This window comes from Mauremys mutica, chromosome 18, assembly GCF_020497125.1.
Source record: "Mauremys mutica isolate MM-2020 ecotype Southern chromosome 18, ASM2049712v1, whole genome shotgun sequence".
Lineage (NCBI taxonomy): Eukaryota > Metazoa > Chordata > Testudines > Geoemydidae > Mauremys > Mauremys mutica.
Window position 1 is genome coordinate 24843156 of NC_059089.1, and position 24928 is coordinate 24868083.

Sequence of the window (24928 nt, forward strand, 5' to 3'; positions counted from 1 at the left end):
TTCCCAAGTAAATCTCCCTGCTAACAGCTGACTGACAGGACTTCAGCACCCACTGAGCACTCTGCTAGCTACACCTCCCCAGCCTGGCCCAAAGCCTGAGCTGGTGAAGCCTAGGGAGAGGCTGCAGCCCTTTGAACACCCTACCTTCCGTCTTATCTCACCTTACGGTTCGGCACAGAAAGGTATGCTGCACTTCACAGGCCCTCTGCTAAGTATACATGCAGAGGGCCAGATTCTGAGTTCGGCTATAAATCCAGAACATCCCTTCAGCAGGGTTACCTGGGGATTCCTCCCGTGTAACAGAGCAGACTATGGCCCTTAGCATTCAAATTGAGATTGGTGCACTGGCTCTGCCCTTCCGAGGAAGGAATTCTTCTTTTTTTTTTTTTGCAGTGTGTCAAAACTTTATACCCCACCCCAGTAGCACCGGGGAGCCCAGCCCACTTGCGTTCCAGACAGAAACAGTAACACAGCCGGGCTCAGTTAAAATACAGGGGATGCTAAGCAAGGGGGCCTCCAAACACAGAGCGAATCACAGCTCATGGCTACAGTGCGTCCCCAGAGCATCCGTCGCCATCCGCCAGCTTCAGCCTGAGGTAGCGCAGCAGGTTCTGGCACTCCCGGGAGTCGGCAGTCACCACAGCAGGGATGGAGGAGAGCATCTCTTTGATCTTCTCTTGCATTTCCTCATGGCTCCTTAGCACCATCTGGGCATGATGGAGTTTCCCCTCCAGGATTCTCCTTTGGTCCTGGTAGTCACGCTGCGTCTCCAGGAGTAGCTCCCTCAGCTTGTTCACCTCCTGCCACAGCCAGACCTTCTCCTGGACAGCGTCAGCATCCAGTGGTGTTGTGTTGGGCTCCCGGCCCCTCACCTCCTCCCACAGCACCTCAGCCTCCGTCTCCGCATGCTGGAGCAGGTGCTTCAGGTGAGAGACCTCGGCCTTCAGATTCGTGACTTCCCCACTCCAGTCAATGAGCTGCAGCATCTTCTCCTCCTGTTGCCGCATGATGTCCTGCAGCTCCTTCTCGGTCTGAAACCTGACTCCCAGGGTCTTGTTTAGCGGAGGTCGGGTCCCCATGGAGACTGCCGGGCCCCCCACGGAGAGCGCGGCGAGGGCGGCCCCGGGCCCCGTGGCAAGGGCGGGGCGGGGAGGGAGTCTGGCGCCAACCCCACGTCGCTGCCACCGCCTGGAGAGTCACGCTGGGTGTCTCTTGTGTCCAGCCTGTGACAGAGCTCTGACCTTGCTCCCGTGGGTCCTGCGCTTCTAGGCGGGTTATGCTAGCCTCAGTGGCTCACTGTGACCCTCCACGTAGCCCTTCTCTCTCTAGGGCCAGGGTTACAGTCTACTGAGCCCTTTTCGTCATAGGCTGCAAGGAGTTGGTGAGAGAACTCCCACAGTCTCTGTTCAGCCTCCTGTCCTGACAGGGACCTGACTTCCCCTTCCAGGAGCTGTTCCTGTAGTGGTGGGTTGGGGGGAACCCAGGCCCACCCTCTACTCCGGGTTCCAGCCCAGGGACCCTAATGGTAGCAGTTGTTGGCAGCCAACCTTTCACTGCCAGAGTTGCTACATTTCCCTGGGCCACTTCCCCACAGCTCTCCTGCTTCTCCCTTCTTCACCCTTACCTTAGGGCTCCTTTAACGATGGTTTGAGGGTGTCTTCAGTAACCAGCCCTTCAGCCGCACTTCCTCTCCTCTGGCTCCCCGACTCCCCTGCCTGACTGGAGTGAGCCCTTTGTATAGTATCAGCAGGGCCTTAATTAGAGTCAGGTGGTCACATTAACTGAATGGCCTCACCTGACTCTTTACAGCTTAATTAGAGTCAGGTGTTCTCATTAGCCTGGAGCAGCCCCTGCTCTGGTCAATCAGGGAACAGAAAACTGTTAATCCAGTGGCCAGTGTATCTGCCTTCTGCTATTCTGCTGTACCCACCTGGCCTGGGTCTATCACAAGCCCCAGAAGGCCCCGGGCCGGGCCCCGCTCCAGGACCTGTCGCTGCAGCAGCCGGCGGCGCCCCCAAAGCAGAAGTTTCCTGGCAGCGGGATGGAGTCGGCGAAGCCCTCGTGTCTCACGTCGCTGCAGCTGCAGGCATCGATGAAGAAGCTGCTGGAGGCTCGACCGCATTCACCAAGGTTGAACCTGCTACTCCCCCGATGCCAGCAGAGATTGAGGAGAGCCTCCAGGAGACTGTCCTGGAGCTGAGAGCTGCTGTCTCTCATCTCATCACTGTGAGTTTCCAGAGCCAGAAGGCGGCACATCATGAGGTTCAGGAGCTGCAGGCTAAAATCTGTGACCATCAGTACCAGCTGGAGAGCCTGGAATCCAGGCTCCAGGCAGAGATCGATGCCCGGGATGCAAACCTTGCCAAGCTAAACAAGACCCCGAGGAAGGAATTCACATCCTGGCTCAGGAGTGAAAGTGGTTTGTGGCCTGCTCCTTTGTGGGTGTCAGTAATTTCATACAGTAAAACACCCACCCTTGTGGTAACCTCGTTTTCAGGGTCAAAACCTGCGTGGAATAAAAATGGTTTGAACATGTTACAAAAAACAGAACAAAGAATGTTTTGTTTTTTTCCCCAGAGAGATTTTAACCCTTCCCCTGCAAACCCAACAAAGCAGCCTTGGGCCACAGCTGGGGAGCCAGCAAGGAAAGGAATTGAATGGAAAGCCAGCACGTTTCCCCCGGGGATCCGTCCCCACGTACGCTTAATCCAAAGGAATCAGGACTGGCCTCTGATGAAGCAGGGCCCAGACAATGCCCCGTGGAAGCTCTGCAGCAGTTATGACGTAGCCAGAACTGAATCCGGAGGAGGCTGGAGTCCACAGCTCACTGACTCAATGGTTGGCAGCTGACATTTACACAGCTCTGCTTTTTATTACTATTTTTTTAATCAAATAGTATCCGACCAGATACAGGGAAAGTTCTGTCTCACGATACACCCAGCAGGTACAGAAACATCCACATTCTCACCACTTTTCTGAACACATCCAAAGTCTTCAGTGTATTTGTCTCTGCCTTGGAGAGAGCTGGGCAAGGGGCCAGCGACCCCTGGCCCTTACAAAGTCCTTCTTGCTTACATGCTGAACTCATGACCCATGACTCATGTAAGAAAAAAACTGTATTGTAAAGATTAGGAAGTGAGTTTTCTCCGCTCTTGTAATATGACACCTAGCTCTGACCCGGCACTTGGAATTCGAAAACATTTTAGCAACATCAACTAATCCTGTGATATGAAGGGTCATGACCCTCCTCTTTCCGAAGGGGAAACGGAAGCACACACCGGTGAAGTGACATGATCCAGTTTACGGAGAGCTGGGATAAGGATGCAACATTTCCTCTCTGTCCTTGCTTAATCTGCTAGATCCCGATGCCCTTTCCGTGTTGTTGCATAGAGCTTTGAATAGAACTCATCCCTCTGGCTGTGAGATTCTTCTCAATTATTATGTTTTCGACAACATTTAGCACTGATTTCCTTTCCTCCTCTTTTGAATGCATTTCTCCGCCACGTTCTCCTGCCCATGGCAACCTGTTCCCAGCGGGGCTGCATAATCTGAACTGGAGGTGGGCTATCCTAGCCTGCCTTACTTTGAAGTACAGTGATTTAGTCTTGCAATGTGACGGTCATCTATGAACCCTGCTCAGTCTGTGCCTCACTTCTGGGTCTGCAGTCTAACCTTTTTGGTGTCTTACAGCCTTCTATCCATAAATTGTGTTCATTAGTCAGACTTTCAGAGGGTAGCAGCAAGTGTGGGTTGAGGATAAGCATGACTAGGTCCTTATCCATGTTCCCCTCACAGGCATGTACAGTAATTTCATTTAAGGCTGTGGCAGGATTTGACTTTTCAAGAATTTCTGCATTTTGTAAGTTTTAATAATAATTTTTTAGCTCCAGTGTTAAAAGTAGTTGCCCCTGGACTTGCAGGGGGTTGCAGAAACAATGCCTGCAGGCTGCTGAATGACGCCAGCGTTCCTGCACTGTGAAATCTCCCACTGTATTTTCTGATTGGGGCGCATGGAGCAGTGGAATTCAGCCTTGAAAACTGGAATCACTATTCCAAAGCAATTGCCTGGGCTCTGAACAACGCTCGCTCAATCCTCCTTTGAATATCGTACAGCGCTCATCTCCCAGGCTACCTTGATCAGTAGGAAAATCATCCATCAGGAATGGACTCTGAGTGAAAGTCAGTAAAGAAAAATGGAGATGTCAGTGAAAAATCACGAGGTGATTTATAAAAATAGGTTTCCGTTGCCTGTGTGTGTTTCTGGGCTCTGCGGGGATTTTTTAATCAGGATTTACGGCCTTTTGTGCGATGGTTGAAATGTGGTTTCTGTAAAAACTGACATGTATGACTGCAGATAAGCCTGTCTGGATCCAAAAGTCAGACCCATGCAGCTTCCAGTGGGCAGGTTTTTCTATGGAACTTGGATAGATGTAGAAGTGCTCTGAGTCTTGTGTCAGTAAGATGTTAAACTGTCAGTGGAAATTGAGTTTTGTCAGTAGGTAGTTGTGGAAGGGGAGGAAGAGGAGATTGTTGCTGGTTGGAGTGAAAACCCTGGCCTGTAAACGTGGGAGCTGAATCCAGAAGGCAAAATTAGAGGGCTAAGTGTGTTCATCCAATCAAGCACTTTGATTGGCTTAAACGTTTCTTAGTGCTTTATAATCTCCTTTTAACTGCTCTGCATACACTGTCCAGATTATAAGGCATGAAAATGCAACAAGCCTACTGAATATCACAAGAGCTCATGTGCTGTAGAGTTTTAATGTGAGGAAAGCAGGGGACGTGGCAACCAGAATCTCTCTGTTATAGTTGTGAAAAGAGTGTTGAGAATAACAAACTTAATAGACCTGAATCTTCTCTTTCCATTTGAAGGGAAGAGCTTCAGAATTCATATACGGAGGGGGATGTCCTTTATACCCATAAAAGGCACAAGCAGTCTATCTGGCTATGATGCAGACAGGCAATTGGAAGAAATTAGCTGTATCTGCTAGTGCTGGCTTTGTGTGGGCCTGCATGGATAAAATGCTTACAGTCAAATAAACCCCTCACTTTTATTTCCCTTTAGAAGATGGTTTCATTAAGAACATAATAATAAAAAAGATCAGAAGTGGGTCTTGGAGAACATAAGCATCATAGTCCCAGCGCAAATGTCATGGGGAATAACTGATTGCTTTTCCTGTCTGATGAAAAGGCATCGTTCGCCATATATAGCAACTGATGAGTGGAGCAAATGATTATCTTTTGTAAGGGAACCACCATAAGTGTCAAATAGGATGACTCACACATTTCCTTTTACTTATTTATTTTGGTTTTTAAAGATTTTCGTTTTTTTTTTTTAAAGGAACAAAGGAGAGGTGGAAATACATTTAATGTCATGAAACAATCTCCAAGTTCAGCTGCTGCCTGTAAAACCCTGGGTTTTATATATGCAAATATTTTCATTAAGAAAGATAAAGCAGCATAAAATGCTGTTTAGATGCTAATAAGTTCATTTGTATTTGTTGTACCCAAATCATATGATTTTAAAAGGCGACTATCAAGTGTTTTAGACCTAAAATTGATAAGATGGATCCTGCAAATGCTCACCAGCTTGAGCTGTGCTTAGTCTTGTGCCTGGTAAGGAACACTCTGCATGGTAGTACATATTTGCAAGTTCAGGCTCTGGGTTTAGGAGAAAAAAAGAGACTTACAAAACCTGATAGAAATAAAAAATATTAATGATTAACAAATGAAATCACAGTGAAAACATGTTTCTTGTTTATTTCAGTTTCCCTTTGTTTGCCAGAGACCCAACACAAAAGCTTAGTGCTAGTGAATGAGCTAATGCAGTTTAACCAAAGGTGAAACTGATTAGAAACAGAAAGCGAAACTGACCAGTCTAGTTTCACACTCCATAATAAACAAGTGCAGAGAGTAAAGAGGCATCAATCACAGGCTAAAGATAGTTTCAAATTAAATATACTTTGATTCAGAGCCTGATTTTCAGATGTGGTGGACAACCACAACCACAGGCGCTGACTTTTATTTTTCCCAGTGGGTGCGCCACCCCTGCTCCATCCCCTGCCCCCACCTCCCCATCTCTGCTTTTCACCTTCCCCCGAGTGCCTCCCGCCAGCTGCCAGATAGCTGATCAGAGGCCCTGCCAAACAGATGTGGCCAGTGGGTGCTGAACACCCCCTATTTTTTTTTCTGTGGGTGCTTGAGCCCCAGAGCACCCACAGAGTCGATGCCTCTGCCCACAACTCTGCAGCTGAAGTCAACTGTGTTCAAATTGTGGCTCCTCAACATCTCTACAAATCAGGCACATTTTTAATAACACTAGGGAGTGAACTCGTTTAAAAAAATCTATAATTTTTATCTTGCTATTGTTTCTCTAATCTTCAAGGCCTGGGTGGTTTTCTGTGCCCTTCACCTCTGGATTAACTATTTATCTGAAACTGAATGGGAGATAAAAATAAACAAATGTACCACAGTCAAGGTCATTTTGCCATTTGCTGGCATTTCTCTAGCACTGGGACTTTGCAGGTGAGGTTCCACAGTGGGCTGCTTGGAGCTCAATGCAATGGCATCTGCCCCACATTATTGGCGGCGCTAGGCCGAGCGTTGTTTGTTGGTTTATTGTCTGCCAGGTGTTGAATGTATGTCATGGGTTGGGAGATCAAACAGCTCAGCCTCCAACTTTTTATCCGACTTGAACAGATTGTGGTAAATAGCCCAGATTAATTAGATGAGCTGAACTGACAATGACTAGATGTGAGCGCTGGCGAGGCCTGCCTGGAGGAGCTTCTGCCTTCAGCCAGCTGCACTGGGCAGAAGTGGCAGCAATAGAAATAGTCTTGTTGTCCCCCAAGCATTGTTTCAGGGTCTGTCTTTGAGCCACACCTCAGCGTTCAGGAGTCAGGGCTGCTTCTCATCTGAACTCTTTGGCTAGAATATAGGACGAAGGTAATTTTTTCCTCTCAAACTGTCCCAGGGACTTTCAAACCAAACTAGAAACCAGGGGGAAATATCCTCCCCTTGGGCTGTGCCGGCATAGAGGGCGCTCTGTCTGATTTCAGTGGGAGTGGTGTATGCACATTCCTGGTCAGAAATTGGCCTAACACAAAATAGAACAGGCATCTGAAGTGACCCTACAGTAATACATGCTTATATGTAGAGCTTTTCATCAGGGGATCTCAAAGTGCTGTATGAAAAAAGGGCAGTATCATTATCCAAATTTTACAGCTGGCGAAACTGAGGCACACAGAGGGAATGTGAGTGGCCCAAGGTCACTCTGCAGATCAGTGGCGGGAACAGAACCCAGCTCACCTGAGTCCCAGTTGGGTGCTGTGGACACTAGGTCACAGCACCTGCCTTAACACACCACTGTGCTCCACCCAGCACACTTGAAAAATGTCCCTGTGCTAATGCAGCCTAGAGCTCACGAGGCAACCCTATAACTGCAGCATAATGCAAATGGCCCTAGCACCTGTGATCAGCCCTACAGTGACAAGGGTACACAGCCTGACACACCTTAATAAAAAATGGTTGTACTCAGCCCTGCAGACATGAGCCACTCTACCAGTTGGAATTATACTGACTAGCACAGGATTGGTTGAGCTTTTTAAAAGCTTTCCTGGCTTTTGACAAGAGTTTAGTCTGAACTCCTGAAACGGGATGGAACTGACTTGAGTAACCCCACTCTGTGGCTTTAATCACTCAGGTCAGGTGATTGAGCTTCCTCTGTGAATGGATGGAGTTGTCATAAAGCCCAGACATCACAGCCAATATAGAGTGAATGGACTCTGGCTTTAATGACCTGGAGAAAAGTAAACACAGCAGCAGCTGGAAAGGTCACTTCCCAGCTGGGGAGGGGGAATGGCTGGTCCTAGCATCCTCCCCGTCCCATCTGACTTCAGCAAACCCAGATTAACCCAAGCTCATTTTAAGTCCACAGAAGAGAATCTCCTGGTTCTCAGTAGAAATGGAACTCTCTGTAATCATGAGCTACATGACAAATATCTGTTAATTGTGAACAAGGGCAAAACTTTGGTCTTAGGAGCCAGCCAAAGATACTATTTGACACACCGAGTGTCCGACAGGATACACTGACTCTCTTGGTACAATGGGCACTTTTAAACAAGAAGACGACTAGTGGATGACTAATGAAAGTCTTTAAGAATTTGGATGGTGCAAGTGCTAAGGAAGAGTGGGGTTTAATTAGCAACAGTAATAATAATAAAAGCTGCCAAAGTATTTTACAACTGCATCTAACCCTGCTGAAATGGGTGGTGATGGCCCTCTACCAGCACACATCATGATTCACAACTGGGAGGTGAGGCGAAAATTTGGCTATTGGGATAAATCCCGGCTCGAGGATCTTTATGACTAATAGGTCTGTGTATAGCTTTTCTATAATGCCCATCGCAGTAGTATCTAAGCACTGGGACTCTTGAGCGTAGCTTCATCAAAGCATGGTGACTGGCAGTAATTACTGGAACAGAGGTAATGGCCCCACAGACCAAACAGGATCCCAGTTCTTAAGGTTTCAGCTGAAAGACACCGATCATCCTAGTGCTCTCTGGAACATGAAGGGTTAAGTTAGCTGTGCTTGACCTAGAACCTGTCATTCTAAGTCAGAGATCCCCAAACTGTGGGACGTGCCCCTCTAGGGGGGATTGTAGGAACTTTCGGGGGTGCAGTGGGGCCTCTGGCTGCAGCTCCAGCCTCAGCTCCTTGACCCTGTCCGCGTCCCTCCAGCCTGGAAGCTGCGGCCGCCCTCCCAGCCGGGGTGGGAGGGGTGAACGTGGATGGGGGAGGGCATGACCCCGAAAAGTTTGGGGATCACTGTTCTAAGCAGTCTGCTTGTTTCAAAGCTTAGGCCAATAAACCACACCCAGCTAAGTGGATGAAATAAGGAAAATGTGGGATACGTATCAGGGAAACGTTCTTGAGGCTAGGATGTGTTAGAGGGCAGCCGAGTCTCCTGGTTGCATCTACACTATAACACACACACCCGTGCACGCACACCCCCCGCCACGTGGCACCGAGTCTGGGTCAATTGACTCAGGCTACGGGGGTAAAAATAGCCATGTAGCTGTTCAAGCTTAGACTCCCTTGCTAGGTTTCAGCTTGGGACACTGGAAACCAAACTGGACAGTCCCTGCACGTAGCATGCAGGGAGCAGCCCTGCATTGGCAGAGGCTGGGGGACTAGCCAACTCTGCTATCTATGGGCCAGATCCTGGGCTGGTGTGAATCCACAGACTTCAGTGGAGCTGTGCTGATTTACACCTTCTTGGGATCAGCTGCGTCTCAATGAATTGTAATGACAAGCGAGATACCAGGCGTATCTGGCGCTGGCTGCTGCACAGGGCTAGAAGCATGTGCTTGCTCAGACCTGCTTCTGGATCGTCTGATACCGCGTACAAGCGCACAAAAGGAATGATTCTAGTGCTGGCCTGCTAGAACAGCCTGGCTGCTCACTGCCTGTCTCCGCTGGCCCGAGTCACTGCGGCTCTCCTCTCATGCGGGGTGCCAGGGTTGTTCCAAAGTTCAGGTCTTGTATTTTAGCGCCATGCCAAAATGATAACAAGTTAGTAAAACTGTAACTTGACCTTAGCAAGCAAGAGATAAGGAGCAGAAGGAAACAAGGCGAGCAAAGCCCCTGGCTCTCCCATACTAACCGCCACGCTTTATTGCAGCTTTAAGAGAGTGGGGACAGTTGGACACGGGCTCCCTTTGGAGCAGATGAGTGATGTTATTCAGAAGCTCTGCAGAGAGCCCTTCTTCCAGGCGGGAGTGACTCCGGGCTGCCAGGGGCCTCCCAGGCGCAATCCAGCACTTAGCGCTCTCCTCTGAGAATCCTAGGGCTGCTGCTGGGGCCAGAACGATTGACTGGAGCTGCCTTTTCGTTATTTTTGGCTACCCCAATAATGTATCCAAACCTGGGAAGAAGGCTAACCCTGGTGCCCTTCTTTATAGGAACTATGAAACCCAGATCGAGGACTCCAAAACCACCTCTGCGTGCCACGGCTGCTTGCAAAGGGTGAGGCTGTTGCAGAGTGCCCTGTGGGGAGGCCAGACCCCCAGAGCCCGCTAAATCCTGGGCATGGTGTGCAGACTGCGAGAAGAAACAGGCCTCTGTCTGTCCAGTTAGCAATGTGAAATCCATTGACTGGAGGTGTTGTGCCAAGCGTGCTGCTTGCCCCTGCATGGCTGGTAGGATGGGGTGAGGGGCTGTTTACTCTGGGAGGAAGGAAAGGGCCCTACTAGAATTTATTAGCAGCAAAGACCGAAGGACGGCTGGCCTTTTTTGGGTGAGTCCCACACTAATGTTTTGTCCTTCACTAGTGTCTGCCACCCAGTGATCTCAAAGCTGGTAGCACACGTTAATTAAAGCTGGCATCAGCCCCCTGAGCTAAGGGAGGGTCATTTCCCCTCTTTTCCAGGAGAGGAAACTGAGGGACATAAGTGACTAGCCTAATGTCCCACAATGAGTTAATGTCATAGCAGGGGGCAGAAGTCAGGAGTCCTGGCTCCCAGTCCACAGCTGACACCATCAGATTGCTCGCTTCCTTTTTCAGAAGAATGAACCCAACTTCTTGGTTGCTGCAGGAGAAGAAGTCTGGGGATCTGGCTCCTGAGTCACTGGGCGGGAGCAGGAAGTACCTGCAGTCGGGGAGGTGGAGCTGTGCCCCTTCTCAGAGATCTGCCAGCTTCCAGCCTGCTTTCTGGAAGTGCAAAGTATTAATTATTATCGACCCTCCTCTTGGCTCTGAGATGCCTTTCTAGTGCTGAGTAGCAGGTGCGGCTGGATGCTGGGATTGTCCCCGATCGAAGGCAGCCCTGCTTCTCCCTGTGGGATTTATGGTTTGCTGCAGACGTGGACTGTAGTCTTGGAAAGGTGGGAAAGGAAACCCCCCATAAATAACCCTCGGGATGGTGCCATGTGGGTGGTTTTTTGTTCAGTAAATAGTCTCACTTTGTTCTCAATGAGTAATGGAGGGATCTGTCTACACCTGTGGAAATGTGTTGGTGTGGGCTGGAGAAGGGGGATGGAAACCAGGGCATTGTACCAAACCGTGTAGCCTCTCTCCCCTCGTCTTTTCCCGCTCTCCTCTCCTGCTCCAGCACACTTCTGCCACTGACTTACCCACTGCTCGTTTTAGGCCAGCCCTTATTTTCTGCAGTGCCTGGATTTGGCAGCTTTAGGGGCATAATTGAGGAGGAGTGGGAGTGGCTGGTAGCGGCTACTTTCATCTATTCCCGGTCTGAAAGGAACCAAAAAGTACTACGTAATCCACGCGTCTGCCTGTTCTTCTCCAACCTCACAGAACTAGGAGAGCCAGAGGCAACCAGAGCACTCACCTGAGCGTCCCCCGCTGCTGGCAGCCGTTCTGCTGTTAAGGGGGAGGATTCTTAGGTGGACACAGCAGATTCTGATCTCGTCAAGCTCAGGTGGGTTTGGTTGCCTCTGCAGACACCATCCTTTGCTATTGAAGGGGCCGGCACAGAGGTCAGTAACTTCGTTGCATGCATTCCCTAGGGTTGGAAGATACTGGGCAGCCTCATCTTTGGGGAGGCTGCTGGATTTTCCCCCTTCTCCAGTATATTTTAATATAAAGTAGAGCTTTCAAAGTGAGCATGAAGGGGCGTGGTCAGGGAGGAATAGACATTGCATAGCTTTTGCAAAAGTAAAGGGTCATACAGAATCGGCCGATTCTGTAGAAGGGGGAAAATCCAGCAGCCTCCCCAAAGATGAGGTTCATCGCAAAGAAATTAATCACAGAACATCTTTCACAGTGGTGTGGCTCTGAGGACATAGTGGTGACTTGATAGCAGGGATATTAGAAATACGTACAGCAGGGAGCTCAGAGAGGTTGCACAATGAGGTGAAAGGCCCTGGGCCGGTTTTGCTGGCTAGGCTGCAAAGGAGCAGCAAATGAAGAGCATGATTGGCAGGAAGCAAGTTAGGTTTCTAACCTAGTTTTCAGCGGTAATCATCCAAAGCGGTGTTAGCACCTCTGTGAGGAGAATATCTTTTTCAAACAGCTGATTATGTTGCAACACCGCCTTGGTTTGCCCTGGCCTTTTGAGACTGCTCCGGGAAACTCTGATTTTTCTGCAGGAGATGCTGTTAATTGCCCCAATGTCGTCCCTGAATTACAGGGGCCTCATTTCAGAGGGCAGGTGGGTGGCCAGCATGGCTCTTGGTTGGCTGCATTATTTCTCTGTGAAGCTAATGTGAGAGGGGAAGCTATATGCAGCTCTTGCTCCATAGCTGCGCTTCTAGCAGGGCTAACTGCTGGAATAGATGCCCTGGACTCTGCAGCCCTCTCCGGCCTGAAGAACTCTGAGCCGGCAAGCTAGAGGCAGAAGCTGATTCAGAGGCCCCATTGGAGTACAGTCACCCCAGCTCTTCCCAACCACTAGACCTGTTCCCATTCAGAGCTGCAGGAGCTCCCAGGATATTGTTGTCCAAAAGTTTTCCTTGACTTAAACCGAATGCAGCAGAGCATGGTGCCATTAGGCCATTTCCCAGCTGTTTAATTGCTTCCCCTGGAGGATGGGGGAGCTGCCTTCTCCGGAGTGCATTAGTTAGTGGTTTTTGTGTCTCTCATGCCTGTGCTCTGAACAGCAGGCCAGGCCAGCACAGCAGTGCTCACCAGTAACTGTACTAATGTTGACATTTATGGTGATTGTAGCTCTCCTACCCAGCTACAGAACAGCCAATCGAACGGCATCAGGAGCTGAGCTGAAGCTTGAACTGCTTTTGCATATCCAGTTCAGCTATGCCTATGGAAGGGATAGGATGAGAAAGGGGGACAAGAAAAAAAGCCTCCAGGAGGTTTGTATGAGCGGGAGTTTCTGTTACGGAGGGTGGATTTTTATAAGCTTTCTGCAAAGCCAGACAACTGGCCTGGTGGACAGAGGAGCTGTGGCAGAGTTAAGAAGAGTTAAAAATCTGGGCCTTTTGGTAAGGAATTGAGAGTCTTCTCTCTGTGCGGGTCCATGTCCGTGTGCGCACACGCTGGGGGAGTATGCGAGCAACCTTTGGCTGGACGGGTGTCAGTGTAGAATGGGTTGGGAAGGGGGGAAGCTTTTACTTTTCTGTGCACCGAACAGAAATAGCAAAGGATGGAGAGTGCTGCAGAAAGCGGTGCCCTCCCAGAGGTGTCCGTACAGTCCTGAGCAGGCAGCAGCTGCGAGAGGGAGGGGCTTCTCAGAACAAGGAGTAGCTAAAGATTCAGGACTGGTTCCTGCAAACTGCCGGGTGCCCTTAATTCCCCTTCTGTGCTCAGCCCCAGGCAGGATGGGCTCTGGGTCCAGATGAGGAGCAGATCTTTGTGAAGTTACCTTTGAGAGTGGCTGCTCGGTGCCCACTTAGAATGTGTTGGTTTGTCACAAAAGGAGGTATTAGAGTGAGCAGCAGGTTAGCCTTTCGTGGATTCAGAAATCCCCAGGCCGATTAAGGAAACATCGGAGTTGGTTAGCACATCACCGGCGCGAGTGAACTGACGAGATGTGTCATGTGCTAGCACAGAGGCACGTCCTGGGGATATACTGTCCATGGCAGGAGCTGGAAGTGAGGATGAAGCAACCTCACCCAGGGTGATACCACTGCAGTGGTTGACATTGTTTGACGCAAGCCTGCAATTTGCTTTTAGTCAATTTCTCCCCACCGAGTTGCTTATTTTTAGCAGAGATCCAGCTGTGATCCCCATGTTTGTTGTTTTTAAAAACATCATCATTGTCTTCAGCAGCCAGGCATGATCTGGCGCCTGGAGGTGATACCTTAGTTTTGCAGGGAAGTGTGGCTTCTCCTCATGGGCAAGCCGGAAGTAAAGAGCCCCGGCTTGCTTTTTCTGCCTCATCCTGCTGCTGCCTCTTGAATTAAGTTGCAGCAAAATTATGTTAGTGAATAAGGGGGAGATTTATAGCAAAACCGTCATCCTCCCCTCCATGGCAACTTCTGATCCTAGTGAATAGCTGGGGGGAGAGGGTATGCCTGCCCCAGGTCCTGTCCCCGTCACCTCCGGAGCAGACTGGCAATGCAATGGGATATCCTAAGTCTGTGTGGTTGATTCTGCTTTCACTCCAGCTTTACACATGGAGTTTGTCATGAACATTCTGGTACCAGTGTGATCAGAATCTCACCCTGTAACTTTTGGCAATTTGAGACTTGTTAGTTCTTCATGCCATGCTGTGCCACTCTGAAGAATGGTGGGCCTGATTCTTCTCTCACATCAGTTGTACGCAGGGATAATACCATTAACTTCACCGGAGTTACTCCTGATTTACACTGGCATGAGATGAGAATGAGACCTGGTGTTTCTATACATCGTTGTTGAGACCCTCAGTTTCTGTCAAAGGGATATTGCCAGTCTCGAAGTCCTGTATTGTCAAGAAAGCCGTTGATTTCTCTAGGTTGCTGATAACATTTTACATTATTGAAACTGAACAATTTTTTTGTATTCCCTTTTATTCTTCTCTCTGTGCTTTCTTTGCTTTGTGCAATTTCTCTCACTTTGCAGAATGCAAATCAATCAAGTTAGCTTCTCCACTGTTTATAATGAGTTTCACTTTCAGGTTCTCGCCGACAGTCCTTCCCGGGGAATATTTTGTTAAGCAAATAAACAGGCGTTCTCAGGGAATTTAAAAGATTAAAAAAAATATGGCACCATTGCTTGGGTTTTGAGAAGCTTTGTTTCTACAAAATCAAAATGTGGAGCCTTGTTTGAATTGATAGAGTCCCTCTGGTTGTAATTATTTCCCCGTTGGTTAAAATTGAGGATCACCTCAAAATGAGGGCAGGACCTATTAAATGTAATTGTATTCATTATGTGACTGACTGTTAACTGATGCCCCATGCAGAGGACATAAGTCATGATACGACTACAGATAAAGCAGATTCTCCAGTAGCCTACGTTGCAGGGGGGCTGTGCTTGTGGAGCAGAAGAGCCTGACTTCATTCCTGCTCTTGCTGGAATGTCCCATGCAACTACTGAGCCAGTCAAAGAGGATAATGTTTGATTTATTTTCAGCTGCAATGGGACAAAATCCTTCTCTTGTTTTATGATGCAAATTAATTCCACAGAGTTGTCCACTTTGCTCTCAGTCATAACAAACATTCCATAATCCCCAGGCTGGAAGCAGCTAGATTGTCCTCTTGAGTCTGCGCAGCCAATCCCTTCCTGGCGGCTCTGCTCCTCTGACGTGGGCAGGACACCCCGCAGGAGTAGTGTGCACATAGGGGACAGCAGAACAGCCTCGAAGATTCCCCTGTGAAGGTGGGAGGGGAGAATTGTTAGCCCTCCATAGGTGATTTGGAATTGAGGTCATGAATTTTCCTTGTGTTTGCCAGTTACCTGACCTGGAAGTGTAGTAAAATCTGGGGGAACCAAATGGCTCCAAGCATTGGTAATGGGATGCAGAACCTTTCACCTCCAGGCCACCAGACCAAACCTAGGCCCCAGCAGGTTGATAACCAAAACGTGCTACCCTCTGATGGCAGTGGGATGGCTGGTGTGAACTAAGTCTGATGGTCTCAGCTTCACTCTGTGTCCAGCACTGCGCCTGGTGTTAAAGGGGAACCGTCATCTTAGAAATCACACTTCTCTCTGGACCTCTCTTACTTGCTGCTGTTCCCAGGGACACTGAAGAGTGGAACTGGAAGATATTCGAGAAGCGATCTTCTTCTTTGTTTCCATTTGTTTACTTAGTGCAATTGACAGCTCAGTGGTTTGAGCATTGGCCTGCTAAACCCAGGGTTATGAGTTCAATCCTTGAGGGGACCATTTAGGGATCTGAGGCAAAAATCTGATCTGTCTGGGGATTGGTCCTGCTTTCAGCAGGAGGTTGGACTAGATGATCTTCTGAGGTCCCTTCCAACCCTGATATTCTATGACAGCACTTTGTGGCTTGGGTCCTCTGTCTATACTCAGTTCCCCCTGTTGGGTGCCTTTCAGAAATAGGGGAGAGGGAAACATTTAAAAAAACAGGAAAATTATCATCGTAAACACACACAAAGCAGCAGGTGGATTAGGCAGGTGCAGCCTGAAACTAAAACTGTGGAGGTTGTATGTGGATGTTGCCCCTTTAAGAGGTTGTCTATATGGGGAAGATAATATTCCAGAATAAGGCAGGGTGTGCATTTAAAGCAGATTAACTACACCAGAATAACTCCATGTGAACACTCAGATTTCATCATCTGAGTGTCACACATCAAACCGGAATGACTCCATGTGTGGACAAGGCCTAAATGCTGTCCTTGTTTGCCACCTCAGCAGTTCTGGAATTGAGCACGGAGGCTGAGGTCTGCTGATGGTCCCTCCTGTGTACAGCTGAGTTGCTCCAGCAGGACATTAATCTGCTAGGCTTAGATTCATCTCATGACCTGGAAGTGAAAGGCTCCATACCCCATTACCAATCCCTGGCACATTGTTAGTCAGGTTAGCTGTTCTGCTGATGGTTGATCCTTGCAGAATCTCAGAGCTCAGGGTCAAGCCCAAATGTCCACACGGCAATTTTTCAGCCCCGCAAGCCCAAGCCAGCTGACCCGGGCCAGGCATGGATTTTTTTATCCTGTGTAAATGTACCCGCTGTGTCGACAAAGCACCAGTATGCTTGGAGTATTGCTGCAATCTAAATAATAATATTCAGCATCCCTAATTCCAGCTGTTTATTAAAGAGTCACACCAAGAACATTAGAATCTCTTAATGCTGAAATGTTCCGTTAGGTTTATTATTTAGAAAAACAATCCTCTCTCCCTGCTCTTGGGTAGTAAACATTTTTCTTTAATAACTAGGTTTTGGCTGCCTCTCTGTTGGACCGTCCAGGACAGTACCAGGAGGGGTAATGCTGTTATTTCTCTTTAAAACTGATGTTATATTTTGAGATTTTTTTCCCCTTCCATTTAAACTGAACCTTGGAGACACAGAAGAGGATTAAAATAAGGCACGTGGCAAAACAAACCCAATGTGCTGTTCAGAGACACAGTTCCTCCAATGAGAAGTCTCTGACCTGGTGGATTTATCTGCTGCACTTATAAAAGCCTAGCAACCTAATTTGATTTGCTCCTGTAAACCAAGACGGGAGCCAGAATACATAGTCTGTTATTAAAGAAAGAAATTGGCTGTGTGCACATGCTATATTTCAAAATGTGACTGTGGGGAGATGGATTTGAAGGAAACGCCTCCTAGTCCTGGAAGTGTGTATATACAGTAAACAAACACTATCTGTACTGCTTGGTTAGGTGGCTGGGGGCTATCGTGGACTCAGATTCTGAAAATGAGGAAGGGAAGAGGATGAATTTACAGATGCTCCGGTCATTCATGGGTTGTTCTGACAACAAGAAGTCCTGTACCAGTTTTACGTAGCTGTTCGTAGATTCCAGAGCCAGAGGAGACCGTTGTGATCATCTAGTCCAGGGGTCAGCAACCTTTCAGAAGTGCTGTGCCGAGTCTTCGTTTATTCACTCTAATTTAAGGTTTCGCGTGCCAGTCATACATTTTAATGTTTTTAGACAGGCTCTTTCTATAAGTTTATAATATATAACTAAACTATTGTTGTATGTAAAGTAAATAAGGTTTTTAAAATGTTTAAGAAGCTTCATTTAAAATTAAATTAAAATGCAGAGCCCCCCGGGCCGGTGGCCAGGACCCGGGCAGTGTGAGTGCCACTGAAAATCACCTTGCGTGCCGACTTCGGCACACATGCCATAGGTTGCCTACCCCTATCTAGTCTGACTTCCTGTATAACATATGCCACAGAACTTCCCCCAAATAATTCCCAGAGTATTACTTTTAGAGAAACATCCAATCTTGATTTTAAAATGGCCAGCAATGGAGACCTTGGCCTTTAGTAAATTGTTCCAGTGGTTAATTACCCTCACTGGCAAAAATTTACACCCTGTTTCCAATGTAAATTTGTCTTGCTTCAACTTCCAGCCACTGGATTACATTATATCTTTCTCTGCTAGATTGACAGGCCTATTATTAAATGTTTGTGCCACATGTAGAGAGAGACGGACTATAATCAAGTCACCCCTTAACCTTCTCTTTGTTAATCTAATAGATCTCTTCAACTCTATCACTAGAGTTAAAATAAATAGGTGGCTTTGAAGAACTCTGTCACTATAAAGGCATGTTCTCTAATCCTTTAATCATTCTCATGCCTCTTCTCTGAACCCTCTCCAATTTATCAACATCCTTCTTAAATTGTGGACATCAGAACTGGAAACAGAATTCCAGGAGTGGTCGCATCAGTACTAAGTACAGAGGTAAAATAATCTCTCTACTCCTAGTTGAGATTCCCCTAGTTATGCATCCCAGGATTGCATTAGCTCTTTTGACCACAGCATTGCACTGGGAGCTCATGTTTACTGGATTATCCACCACGACCCACAAATCTTTTTCAGAGTCCCTGCTTCCCAGGGTAGAGTCCCCCATAGAGCCTGTAAGTATGGCCTATATTCTTTGATATTTGCATTTAGCTGGATTAAAACACATATTGTTTGCTTGTACCTAGTTTACCAAATGATCACATTGCTTTGAATCAGTGATCTGACCACCTCTTGATTTTTGACATCATCTGTAAACGTTATCAGTGATGATTTTTTGTTTTCTTCCAGGTCGTTCATAAAAATGTTAAATAATGTAGGGCCAAGAACTGATCACTGAGGGACTCCACTGGAAGCAGACCCACTTTATGACTATTCCCCATTTGCAGTTACATTTTGAGATCTATTGGCGAGCCAATTTTTAATCCATTTAACATATACCATGTTAATTTTATATCATTCTAGTTTTTTAATCAAAATGTCATGCAGCACCAATTCAGATGCCTTAGAGAAGTCTAAGTATATTACATCAACACTATTACCTTTATCAACCAAATTTATAATCTCATAAAAAAATATATCAAGTTAGTTTGACAGGATCTATTTTATGTAAACTCATGTTGATTGGCGTTAATTAATCCTCCTTTAATTCTTTATTAATCGAGTCTCGTATAAGCCACTCCATTATCTTTCCCGGGAGCAATATCAGGCTGACAGACCTATAATTGCCCAGGTCATCCCATTTGCCCTTTTTAAATATTGTCACACCATTAGCTTTCTTGCAGTCTCCTGGAACTTCCCCAGTGATCCAAGACTTATTGAAATCAGCATTAATGGTCCAGTGAGCTCCTCAGCCAGCTCTTTTCAAACTATCTAAAATATTGGAGGCATGCTAGGAATATCTGCATTGCAATTGTCCCTCCAAGCTGGCAGCAATGTTGTATGATTGTGCGCCCATTGCGAGATGGCTTTGCTCACAAGTGGTTCCTCTGCAGGGAGCTGGAGACGGAACTGTCCCTTTAGACTAGAGGTAGGTGCCTCCTTGGCCCAGGGCAGAGCAGGAAGGGGAGAAAGCTGACACAGATGCTACCCTAGCTGCACCAGTTCTCTGATTAGTGTGGCCTTCACACCACCCCATTGCTAATCCAGCACTTTTCACCACCGCCAAAGTCAGAATAATATTTTTGTTCTCAAATTGCTGCCCCTCTTCATAGAGCAGGCTCAGCCCAAGCATTCCAGGTCTCTTGTGCGTTAGCTGTGAAAACATTGTACCTCTCAGTTGCTTCATCTTTAATGTGCACGTGGCTGGCTTTTCGTCTCTCTCCCAAATGGCCAGGACAACAGAGTTATCGTTTCAGTAAGAATAATAGTGCCCTCTCCGTAGTGAGTCAGCCAGGCAGTTCATGGCATTAGCGGGAATTTCTTATTACTGTTCGCACAAAAGGGAAGCATGGGCATTAAGACAGGGAGTTACAAACAGCTGCCAGTAAATGGATCCCTGCAGCAAATGTCATGTCACCCACTAAAGGACATGATAAACTTTCCTTCACTAGAAGTGGGTATTAAAATGAAAGGGTACATGCCCTTTGCAGACATCCAGTATACATCCCCATTCTACAAAGCAGTCATTGCTTGGAACAGGCAGTCTGGACAGTGCCAAGTTTCAGAGGGTTACGGGAAGCATGGGGAGTAGCCTTTATTGGTTTTTAATTGTGTGTGTGTGTGAGACTTTGGTGCTGGTGAATGGTGTCGGACTATCCTGGGAGATCCTGCCCAGGCAGTGTTCATGCCTATCCTGGAGGGGTGGCTTCAACAGTGAGGTTTTTCGTGGCCTTTCCTGTTAGATTTCCAGCCAGGAGCGCTCATTGGCCACAACTTTGCTGGTAGTTTTGTGTCATGGATACCATGAGGCCAAGCTACCTCATTTCACACAGGCCATCGTCACATAGACATCTGGTGAAAAGTTTCAGTGGCTACCAACTCAGGCTGGGTTATATCAGCTGCCTAGAGGTTGAGGGCTTTGTGTGCTTAGGAATGGATTCTGCGATCAGTCCCGGGAGCAGTCTGACCCCCTGCTGCTTTTATTTTTATGAAAAAATCCCAATGACTGTACAGTTTCTTGATGCATGAAGGTGCCATAAACAGACTATGGGTGTAAAATGGATGCTATTGAATTTGGTAATGACATAACATAGTCTTATTGTAGTGTCCTTTGTTCTGTAGATATTCTGAAGCAAACCACTGTTAAATAACAATGTGACATGAAAAGTTCTCCCCTGTCAAGTTCCCTTCACTACACACGTGCACTACCACACACATGCCCTCACCCGCAACGTCTGACTCATTTTGTTGCAATGTTTGCTAAACTGGGAGAACAGCAATACAAAGTCATGGCTCGATAATGTGTGTGTATATGTACATAGAATATGTGCTTATTGAATTTTGAGTTCATATTGCCAGAACTTTACACACACAAAGAATTTGAGCCTCAGTCTGATTGCTTAGATTGCCTAGATTTTTCTCTACATTATAGAAAGTAAGACTTAATATAAATGTCACCATGGTGAGTTCTTTAGCGATTTGTTAATGGTTTATGCTATCAGCTTTACGGTTTCCAGATATTTCTCTCTGTAGCACTCGCAGCCGGGGTTAACTCGACCAATCTATCTGCATTAGAGTTACTTTGCAGTATCATTCAGGGAATAAGGATGTGGGCCCCTTTTCTCCAAAAATAGTATTAAATTGCCACAAAGTACTGGGAAATGTCAGTGAGACTTTGCTCGGTTCCTAAAGATCAGTTTTACTTGCAAGAGTGCTCCAGGGTGAGTGGACAGCTTAGAGGATTGCTAATGGGATTTATGGCCTTTTGTTTCTAAGTCGCTGGTTCTAATCCGGGCCAGATCAGTGAGGACCAAAGATTATTAGCTTCTGAGAGCTGCTAGGTGTCCTGTGTGAAATGTGTTTGATGGTCGTCTTAGTGCAGTTCCCAGTGGACACATTATTAAATACCACCACAATTGGTCTTGGCTGTCAGCCTCAATAGAGAGCAGCAAGGACTGAACGGCCCATGGAGACTGAGCTGCCTATTAACCCTCAGATACTGTCCCTCCCATTGGTTATTGCTGTCTGTGCTGCAGGCCTGTCAGTCTGGCACTTTGAACTGGACAGACCAGGTGGAGGCGAAACCTTTATCACCTCAGGGCCTGCTCAGGGAATGAACCTTTATGGTTAAGCTCGCAAAGTACCTGGTTTATCTTTGGCACTACTGTTGGCTGTTTTCTGGTCTCAGGTTGGCATCTGGCTGAAAATGGTGAATTCTGTTAGTATTTCTTTCAGCTTTGTTGCTGAGAATGGCAAAACTCAGTACACACAGACGAAGCAATCGGAAACAATGCATGTGAATTGCATCACACCTTGTGTTAAAAATAAAGGCTAAAATCCCTTCCCTTTGCAGAGCCCTGTCCTTTGAAGCAGCCTAAATGCTGTCCCCTACAGACAGACAGACAGACAGACACACACACACACACACACACTCACAGCTTCTCTGAGAGACACTGAGACTGTTGCCATGTGTTCTAAAGGTCAGAGTTATTAGAGTCAGTTTCTCAGATCTGGCCTCAGTAGAAGTGTTTTATATTGTGCAGACTGGAGATAAAGGGACCGTTTCATTTGCCCTCATGTTTCTTTTCCTGCTGCCTTTCTCTATTTTTTTATTTTTCCTGCAACGACTCATATTTTCCCCATGCCCTCTCCGATTCCTCGTTAACAGTTACTTGCACCATTGTCTGTATTGATCCTTGCTGAAAATTGTGCATTGTTCACCATATGTAGACTTCCCTGCTGCTAAATGCTGCCCATGCGCCTCCAGGGCATTTAAATCAGTCTGTAGGGCTCTCCGGTCCTGGTTTCCATCTTTCTCCTTCGTGTGGGTGTGTCTGTAACAGTCAGAATGGGCACATCAGCTGCAAAGTGCTAATCCAGGAATTTGTGCTTTCCTTGCAAATGAAGATGGAGGTGCAGTGCTATAGTTCTGGGTAGCTGGGGTGCGGCGTGCTTCCCATGTGTTAGCATTCTCTCTGCCGAGCTCCATATTCCCAAGTGGGAGACCCAATCTGAATAAAATCCAAATCTTTTGGGGCTTTGAAGAAAGCACCATTAATTTTGTTTTCCCTCCATTTTCGTACAACTTTCTACTTTCACCTGTGACTGAGTGGCTCTGAAATAACGTGAGATGAAACCCCATGTGAGGGGGATCTCCCATCCAAGTATGGACCAGACCCAACCCTGTTTAAATCTGCAATCCCTGCTACGATCGCAGCATATGGGAGTAGAGCTACAGTCTCTACGGATCACCTCATGGCATGGGGTGTATGGCCTGTGTACTGTATATTCTGGTGTTAGTGAGTGTGTTAAACCAGTTCTGGTGACTGTTTTGTCCTGCAGTGCCAACCTGCCAAACTGACCTCATTTAACTCTGAGGGCTGAATTTGCAAAGTCCGATGCAACAGGGGTTGTGTACCTGCAAAAACACATAGACATCTTTGCAGGGACACATGTTGTGTGCATCTACGAACATGGGTTCCTGCTGCCCTTCCTTGTTCTACAGCATCAGAGTGAAGTAAACCAACATTTTATTATAAACCTCTTCATAATGCAGCCTCTTTACCAAATTACAAAGGGGGTTTCAGAGGAGTCCCCAACGGGCCAGGCCCTCTGTTATCTCATGCAAAAAATTCCCAGTGATTTTGTAAATGTTATTAAGAGAATGACTTGAAACACATGCACCCTAATCAGCTCTCTGTGGAGAAGAGACTCCCCTGATGTCATTGTGTTCTTCCCCTAGATCCCATCTAATGCCGAGGCTGAAAGAATCACGCTCCCACGAGTCTTTGCTCAGCCCCAGTAGCGCCGTTGAGGCTCTGGATCTCAGTATGGAGGAAGAAGTGGTCATCAAGCCAGTTCACAGTAGCATTCTGGGGCAGGACTATTGTTTTGAGGTAAGAGGCTTTTGTGTCCATCCTGCCACATGGCGTTGGAAGGGTATCTGTTTGGTGAGTAGTGTGGGGGAATCTTCTTGCCTTATAAACATCTCCGGTGTGAACTTCCGTTTAGCAGAGCAATGTCTAATGGAGACCATTGTTTCAATGGGAGTTCGTGTGTGCGCTCTATAAAAAAAAAAATTCTGTTGGAAAAAATATACCAATCAAATGAGAGCTCTGACCCCATTTTACAGTAGTAGCAGGACCTGCTGCATGGAGAGCTATCCAGCAGTCCTAAACACGGTCCGTGCCCTCATAGAGCATAGACAAATAATCCATAGTCAGATAGACGACATAACCTGCAGTTCTCTATTCTGGGGCCACATGGGCTTCATACACGGTTGTCCATGGGGATAGAATTCAGGACCTTGTTATCCAAAAACATCAGGCTTCTGTTGGTTGAGTAAAAGGGGATCTCTGTGAGCTGGAGTATTATTGGGTTTTATATCCTAGCAGGCGATAGCTAAGAGAAGGCAACATAGTTACTGGTACTTCAGTTGGTCTCCATCTTGCAGAGGGCAGTGGTGCGCACACAAACCAGCATACGAGTCAATAATGCACCATGCCATTAGGGAACCTGTTATCTTATGGTGTGGAGGGCAGCGCATTATTGTGCACCACAGCAGCTGGCTATAGAACAGGGAAGCCATCTCCTTCCAGCAAGAGGGTTGTCATCGCTGCTGCTGCTCTGAAAGATGGGCACCACGTTTTTATTCAGGGGTGGAAGGGAAGACAATGGCATACGCCCATACTTGGGTCATGCCTTAAGATATGTCTGCACTGCTGTCAGAGGTGTGAGCAGGCATGCCTGCACTAGCTTTAACCTACCTAGCTCACTAAAAGTAGCAGTGAAGACACAGTGGTGCAGGCTTTGGGACAGGATGGACAAGCCCGCCTGTCCCCTTGGTACATACCCTTGTTGCTAACCTGCGCTGAAGCCTGCACTGCTGCATCTTCACTGCTGTTTTTAGCAAGCTAGCTAAATTAAAGCTACCCGAGCCACAGTCACCCCTTCAGTTGCAATGTAGCTGTACCTGGGGGCATATTGATGGGGACAGGGAAGTGTTCCTTTGGCAGATTGTGCTCGATAGGGACAACCTGGTGTTTATTAATGGCGAACTAGCAGCTGAGATTGGTTTAATTTTTGTTGTTGTAGAAATTAGCAGCAAGTTGAAATTTAAAAACTATTTCTTAAAATGTAAAGAGGCAAAATGGAAATTATTTTTAAAAAGAAGATTATCCCCAAACATAAGCTCTAAAGCAAGAAGAAGGCATAAATTTCCCAGTGTGATTTGCTCTCTGGAGAATTGAGCAAGTGCAGTAGGTCAGGAGGAGAACAGTTTTGTAAATTATACGGCCTCTATTACATTCCACTCAAGAAAGATAAAATGAAGCTAGATGGAAAATAGATGTGACATCCATAATATAAGAGTTGTTTACCAATTCTGCTCAGCACACAAGAGCAGAGCAAGGGATATGAACAGTACTTGTAGAAAGTTGACTGAGAGGGGAATTATACAAATCATGTACTTGTAAGGGGGAAGTGCATTTTATTTTGAGGTGAGTTTGA

At 47.0% G+C, this 24928-nt stretch overlaps 2 protein-coding genes across 20 annotated transcripts in view; one reads left to right on the top strand and one right to left on the bottom strand.

Annotated features, from left to right (window-relative positions):
- Positions 1-24928, top strand: part of LOC123352367 (DAB2 interacting protein) — a 401633-nt gene that overhangs the window by 305505 nt on the left and 71200 nt on the right. For 17 of the 19 annotated variants that reach the window (XM_044992350.1, XM_044992351.1, XM_044992356.1 and 14 more), the window contains one exon: positions 23163-23316. In XM_044992350.1, coding sequence (XP_044848285.1) covers positions 23163-23316 — 154 coding nt within the window. Of the gene's footprint in view, positions 1-9959; positions 10024-23162; positions 23317-24928 lie in introns of all 19 variants that reach the window. The other 2 variants (XM_044992367.1, XM_044992366.1) reach the window with 1 other exon arrangement.
- The window catches only part of TTLL11 (tubulin tyrosine ligase like 11), a 226364-nt gene continuing 224649 nt past the window's right edge, over positions 23214-24928 (bottom strand). The window contains exon 10 of the mRNA XM_044992371.1: positions 23214-23484. Coding sequence (XP_044848306.1) covers positions 23399-23484 — 86 coding nt within the window. The 3' untranslated portion in view covers positions 23214-23398. The remainder of the gene's footprint in view (positions 23485-24928) is intronic.